Source organism: Balearica regulorum, chromosome 2 (genome assembly GCF_011004875.1).
Source record: "Balearica regulorum gibbericeps isolate bBalReg1 chromosome 2, bBalReg1.pri, whole genome shotgun sequence".
Classification (NCBI taxonomy): domain Eukaryota; kingdom Metazoa; phylum Chordata; class Aves; order Gruiformes; family Gruidae; genus Balearica; species Balearica regulorum.
In genome coordinates, this window is record NC_046185.1 from 66510966 (window position 1) to 66518214 (window position 7249).

The window sequence follows — 7249 nt, forward strand, 5'->3', positions numbered from 1 at the left end:
TTAGTTTCTGGATCTTTGTTTTATTTTAAATAAAAGCCTTATACTGAGACCTAGGTTGCAGTCCCAAGCCACAGAAAGACTGGTTTCCCTGATGTGAAGTACTAAATGTGAAAGTGCCCAAAACTAAATCGCAGAATTTGGACTACAAAATTGTATTTTATAGATAAAACTGGATTTCAAAGAATGACAAATTGTTCAGTTACTCAATCCATTTTCAAACTTAAAAATCAACTGTATGGATTGCGTGTTATTAGAAAACAAACAGAACCAACTAAAAAGCTGCCCTAAAAAGACAGGTAATTAAAAAAAAAAGGCATTCCTTGACCAAAACCAGGTATTACACTTGAAAAACATGCAGTCACTGCATTAGGAGAAAAGTATCCTCCAGGCAAAATAAAACCTTTGTTGCCTGCTCCAGATTACCACCTTTTTTTAAAGTGTGTTGTCATTTAAAATGAAACATTAAATAAAGGGGATATCATTTAAGTCTCTACAAACCAGAAACTCAAAGGAAAATTACATCCTTAAGCACTGCAGGTATCTGCATAGACTTAGAATTTCAGCACTAATTTTTTTGCCTAAGGTAGTCTGATGTCTTTGGTTTTATTCCAGTCTCAGCACACACCTGTAAGCTTGTTTATGACACCCAGTGTGACTACATGATGCGATCTGAGAAGTACAGAAAAAGGTCAATCATTTTCACACTGTACCATTCATATCCCTAATGGTGTTGGTTTTTTTAAACATGCAGTTGGTCGGACTGTGCAATTCTCTCCATACTTCAGCTGATAACTGTTTTACCTAAAAAGTACTGATGAAAATTTTAAATACATAAAACTGCACTTATCTGTACAAATTCACATTTTGTAAATTGAATCAGCCATACTGTACAGTATTAAAGTACTAGTTTCCTAGTAAGTTACTGCCATTTAACTATGCCCTTTCCCAAGGCACAGTACACAAAAGAACTCCTACAATGGTAGATCAGCCTACCACATGAAAATTTTAACCTTCTAATAAGACAGCAGGACAGGTTTTGCTAGTTCTTTGTATCAAGCAACATAAGGCAGCACAAGAAGCATAACAAGGAAATTCAGATGCCTTGGGTTCTTCATCATAGTCATATTGAATACTAGTCCCCTTTACAAATGAGAGATACAAAGCTATAAAATATACTAAGGGAATATAATTTTATTGTGTTAATCTGCATATGTATTGGTACAGCTGTTCTGTGAATGCTTCTGAGGAAAATTTGTCCATAACTCTGGCTCTCCCAGCTGCTCCCATTGTGTCCTTTAAGAGAGGATCTCTCACAATTTTTTCCATGGCCTCAGAGAATTGTGTTGGCAGAGGATCACACAAAAATCCTGTAACATTATGCAAGATTGATTCTAAAGGACCACCTGAATTAACTGCTATAACTGGACATCTCATATACATTGCTTCCAGGGGAACAATGCCAAAATGTTCATTGCTTGGTGTGTAAAGCACACATACAGAGTTACTAAGAAGAGAGATTTTCTGTTCATCTGTGAATGATCTCAGAAAAGTGACATGGTCGTTAACACTAAGCTTGGCTGCAAGTCTCCTCAGCTCTTCATAGTGCTCCACGTTTTCCAGAACTCGCTTATCATAACCTCCTGCCATAACCAGGTGAACTTCATTCCACTCATGAGAATCAAGTCTTCCTCGAAGCTCGTGCAAAGCTTCAAGAGCCAGTGCCAGATTCTTTTTTCTCTCATATCTATTAATGGAAAGAAACAAGAACTTTTTCTTTTCGGGTACCAGGTCAGCTATGCCCACAGGAACTACTGTTTCAAAGCTACTGATATTGAGGGATGGGTAGAGGACATCTGGGTTTACGTGAGATAAGGACTTAAACGTGTCCTTGAACACACTGGCAGTGAATCTGCTGTTCACAACGATACAGTCTGCCATGCCAGTCGTGTGCTCTTCCAGCCAGTCGAGCGGTAATCTGTAGATGCGCTTTAGCAGAGATTCTCTCTCAGTCAGAAGCTGGTCAGGGAAGTGACAATAAAACAAAACCTTCTTACGGGTTCTGGCCAGTCTAAGTACAGGTATGCAAGCAGACACCTAGTGCAACCACGAGAGACAGGGCAAGAGGAAACATTGGTTATTTGTGTTAGTGTCGCTGGCGCGTACATGTGATTTCAAAGCCATGCCCTGAGCGCCAGTCCTTTGCAAGCCAAGTGCCTTCTCCTTCTCACTCTCCCCTGCACAAGCGCACCAAGCTGCACTCCCTCGTCCAGGGCTGCGGCTCTAGATTCCCTCCCTCACCTCGGCCTGTGAGGCCGCCATGGCGTCCTCCCCGCCCAGGCTCTATCAAGCCCCGGGCCTTCCCCAGGCACCTCCTCCCGCCATGGCCCAGCACCAGAGGCGAGCTGGATGGGGGCAGCCCCAAGCGCCAGCGCCTTCCTCTTCCTCCAGCTGTCCCGGAGCCCGCAGACACCCCCGCCTCCCCTCGGGCCTCCCCCCGCCGCAGCAGCGGGGCCCATCGCCCGCCCGGCCCCGCCGCGCACCTGGTCGCAGACGAACACGTCCACCCGCTCGCCGCTGAGCAGCAGGACGTACAGCGCCACGAAAGCCATACGCAGGGCGGCGCACACCGCGTGCCCGCGGCCCCACAGGCTGCGCGGCAGCCACCCGCCGGCCCGCCGCACCGACAGCCCCCGCGTCTCGGCGAAGCACCGCTCGGCGTCGTAGTGCGCCGTCCAGATCTGAACCCGGCAGCCCCGCGCCTGCAGCGCCAGCGCCGCGTCCACCACCAGCCGCTCCGCCCCGCCTAACCCCAGGTCCGGGTGCAGGAACAGCACGGACGGACCCTCCTCGGCCGCCACCATGGCTGCTGCGGGGGGAACGGGCCCGCCCGCCGGCCACGTACCGGGCAGCAGCGCGCATGCGCAGCCAACGACCACCGCGGGACACGTCAGCCTTCCTCCCGGACCTTCCCTTTGGCCCCACCCGCCGGGGGCCATGGCACTGCCAGATGCCTCGTCCAGGGCGTTCTCTGTTCGGCCGCCCCGGCCCGGCCGCTGGTGAGGGAGCGGGAGAGGCCGAGGCGTCGCGCGGAGTCAGCTCTCTCGGGAACGGCCGCTGAGAGGCAGGTGGGACGGAAAAGCGATCGGCGCTGCTCAGGCACCATCCCGGGCAGCCGCGAGTCCCCGGGAGGTGCGGCGCGGGGGTGGGGCCTGCTGCGGGCAGGGACGTGGCCGGAGCGGCCGTGTAGGAGCGTGTGTGGGGCTGTGCTGACCCTCGGAGCCAGCGCCGTCGTCATGGTGAGGTTCTGCCCGGGGCGGGGGGCGGCTGAGGTCCCCTCTCTCCCCTCACTCCCCTCGCCGCGTCCGTCGCTTCTCACTCCTTCCCGGTTCTCTTTCCTCTCTGCAGCCCGGGCCCAACCCCAGCGCTACGAGCGTCGGCTCCTCTGGCCGCTCCCCCAGCAAGGCCGTGGCTCCCCGCGCTGCGGGCTCCACCGTCCGGCAGAGGTAGGTGCCCGCGCCGTCTTCGTAGCGGGGGCGACCCTTTCCCCCTGTCCTTTGTACTTGGTGGCAGGGCAGCCTGTGCGGGGGCAAACGGGCCGTGCGTGGGGTGTGCGGGCAGGGCTCCTGTGGGTCTGGCTCTTCCGTTCTCGGTGCGCCTGGCCGTAGCCCCGTGCCCTCTGCTTGCCTGGCTGTACAGGCCGATGCAAGTGTCTTGCTTCTGCAGAGTCCCTTGGGGCGCTTAGCGCTAGGAGCTGGCAGACCGCTAACGTATTTTGGCTTTTGTTTCATTCTGTTGTCCCCTAAAGGAAAAATGCCAGCTGTGGGACAAGAAGTGCAGGCCGTGCCACTTCCACAGGTACTGGTGGGATGTGGCGATTCTACACTGAGGACTCTCCGGGGCTCAAAGTGTAAGTTTGATATATGAGTGGTGGCAGGCACGCGGGCTGCGTATTTCATCTACTTGTGTAATCTTTCAGTCTTTGAATGGAGTGATCAATGTTCTGGTCTGCATGGGAAAATATGCTGAGTTGATGGCTGCTTAGGTAGATTTGGGATGAAACATCATCTTTAATCCGTAAACCTGGAGAGGTAGTTTTTAAAGTTGTAAGGTTTTAAAAAGGTAGGTACAACTTATATTTTGTAATTGCCCAGGCTTACCCTAAGTGATCTTTGAAGATTGCAGGCAATCCCTTTGAAGTTGGGAAAGATTACTTGTCACAGTGAGTTTAGGCATCTACATGCATGTTTTTGTTCATTTTAATTAAACTTTTGTTTTTTCTTTATTAATAGTTATGTTGTGATCCTGCATGCTGCTCCTCTCCCCCCTCCCCCCCCTTGAAAACATAACTGATATGCCACATGCGTGTAGAATCTTAGGTGTTTTTGATAAAAAAGCTGAAGATAAATTGTTGTAGCTAAGCTTGCAAAGCAAATAGCATTCCGATACCTTGTATGTCTCTGTTTTTACAAGGTGAATATTCAAAGATGACGGTAGTGTCCCTTAAGCTGTAAAGAGAGCCCAAGTTTTTACTTTTTGGCCAGTTTGAGTCATTCAGATCAGTTTCCCAAGCAAGCTTTGCAGCCTAATACTTGGGTAGCAAAGGTGGAAGGTCCATTTCATCTGAGGGTGCATGCTATATCCTACCTTGAGTGGGAGTGTGTGTTTCTTGTAGAGTTATGCTTCATGGGCTCTTGTTCTGGGTTGAAGAGACTCAAGACACTCAGGAATGTCTCTGTTGCTTCTTTTTTCTAGAATTCGTGAATATTTTATTTTGGAGCCCTTTAAGAGGGCTGTTGCTGGCTGCACGAACAGCACCTTTGGGGAAGGCCTGGTGATAGTCTAGTTAATGATTGTTCCATAAGTAATCCTTCCTCTGAAGTTGTCTTACATGGTTTCATTTTCATATGTGCTTGACGCTTCAAAAAACAAAAACTGTACAGCAAACTATCGAAGTAGTGGTGTTCTGCTACTGCAGGTCTTGCTTTCTCCATTCTGAATCTGGAGAGGAGACAAGGCAAAGGGGAAAAAAAAAGGCAAAGAGCAATGATACTGTTCTAGAGCAAATCTATGCAGATAGGGAAGGCAACTATTTTCTGTCTTGTTTGGCCTACTAAAGCTCAATTTAAAAAAATATGAGTAAAACTGAGAAAAACAGAAGTGTTCTACCATTAGGTAGATTTTTTTTTCAGTAGACTTGTGACACAGGCTGTCAAAGCAGCTTTGCAAATTTCAGTAAGTTTCCTTGTGAATCCTTTCGTTTTGCTTTTTGTGTTGAATGGCCACCTAATTGTTCTAATCTTTAATACAAGCAGGTCAGTAGATAGATTTTTCCCTTCTGTTTATGTTGCAACACAACAGTTCCCAGTTTTCTAAGGTTTTGGAATGCTGGAAGAGGGGTTTTTTGCAAGCTACCATGGGTAGCTGTATGGTCAGGCTTTTAATGGAAGACACAAATCTGTAAAACTGAGTTGGTTTTACAAATCACCTGCACACTAGCTGTAACATTTTCTGAACCATGGCTTGGGAGCAACTTTCTTGCTTACAGCTTTCCATGTATTTTTCTATGTGTGTTTTTTTTCCATAGCAACCAATTGTTATGATCTCTGTCCTATTCAGTAGGCTTAAAAATGAAAATGGATTATAGAGCGGTTGTGGTTGCCTCAGTGAAGTGCTTCAGCTGAAGTTGTTTTTAAAAATGGTTGTGATCACTACTGCATAAACCAATGTGAAAGCTTAGCCTGGTGGTGGGTTGGTTTTGTGTTTTCTCATATGAGCTCTTAAAATTACTATGAAAAAAATACATTAAAAACACCTGAGAACAGGTTATTTCATGCTAGCTATGATCAGGAGAATTCTGCTCTAGATCAGAAGTTTTATATTTTATATTGTGCATAATTATAGCCCCGATGCTTCAAGCATTTAGCATCTGTACTCAACATCAGAAATAATAAATATATTGACTAAGCAAGTTTGGTTTGCCTCAGGAAAGTACATTCATCTGTAGTACAGGATGCTACAAAATATGTATGTCTACAAAAACAATATTAGCAAAAGGGAGCTGTGGGCTGTTTGGTTGAGAGTGGGATGTGATATTTTTCTCTTTAAAACTAAGATCAAGTATCACGTACTTTGAAAAAAAGACTAAACCGAAACTTGTTGCTCTTTCTGTGGCACTTGGTATCTGTGGATCCTGTATCCTGTCTTGAGCTTTCTTGCTTAAAGAACTATAGGTGGTGTTTTCTGTGGAGCTGTGACAGAGAATCAAATTGGGCTTGTGGTATAATATGCAGCCTTATGAAAGACAGTCTGAGAATGCACAATACCAAATCTTTAGAGGTGCCTGAATCAGGTTATTTATCAATTTCTTTAAGCTGTGTGGTTGGCTGAGAAGATGCAGGTGCATGGAGGAGAATTGCAGGATTTCAGCAGGTTGTCTTTGAGACTGGAGGAAATGAGATACACATGTCAGTATTGGAAAGCTGATTATTCTGTGTGAGGATCAATGTCATCTGCATGTTTAAGAAAACCAAAACAAACCACCAAACATACAAACAATCCTCCCTGGGTTTTTTCCATGTTGCTCTGTTCTGGTTAGTGATGCTTCTCTATTCCTGCGTGCCTTCAGCAAAGAGTAGCCTACAGATTGCTACTACTGAAGGCAAAGAGTAGATTACTGTTACTAAAGGCTCAAATAATTAAATAGTAATTCAGATACAGTGTAAGGACTTTGTGCACCTGATATTATTACAATTTATTTCATGTAGGACATAAACTTCATGTATAAACCACTGGGGATTGAGAAGTACGTTCTGTTGCTTAGTGAAAGGTATCCCTTGGTAGAAGTTGCTTAGGTAGTCACTGTGTGGTTTTTTTATTTTGCATCGTTTGTCATTGGTTTATTTGCTAAATGCTTTATGTTTGTACTCAGGGTTCTCCATACACAAAGAAGTCTGATAGATAATAATTGAGTTTTAAAACTCAGTGTAAGCATACAGTTACAGACGTTTGAAGTACATGGACCATGATCTCATAGAAAAATGTTAGTAAATTGTTTTGATCCATTTTCAGTTTCTTTTTTACTTTGCATTCAAGTAACATTTATGTGCTTATAAACAGTAGCAGAATTCATGGTGTTTCTCCCAATAGCGGGTTGAAAATCGGAATTGAGATTGTATGAAGTGAGTGGTATGAAGCAGTGTTGAGTGTGTGTAATTGTGTACCGGTGCGTGTAATTGTTGTGCCTCAGAAC

At 46.0% G+C, this 7249-nt stretch overlaps 1 protein-coding gene across 1 annotated transcript; it reads right to left on the reverse strand.

The window, feature by feature from the left end:
• Positions 1–1166: 1166 nt before the first annotated feature.
• ALG2 (ALG2 alpha-1,3/1,6-mannosyltransferase) lies at positions 1167–2934 on the reverse strand. Its single transcript, XM_075744588.1, is given in 3 exon segments — positions 1167–2094; positions 2541–2874; positions 2876–2934. Coding segments are annotated over 3 exon segments (1281 nt in total). The 5' UTR covers positions 2920–2934; the 3' UTR covers positions 1167–1191.
• Positions 2935–7249: the final 4315 nt, after the last annotated feature.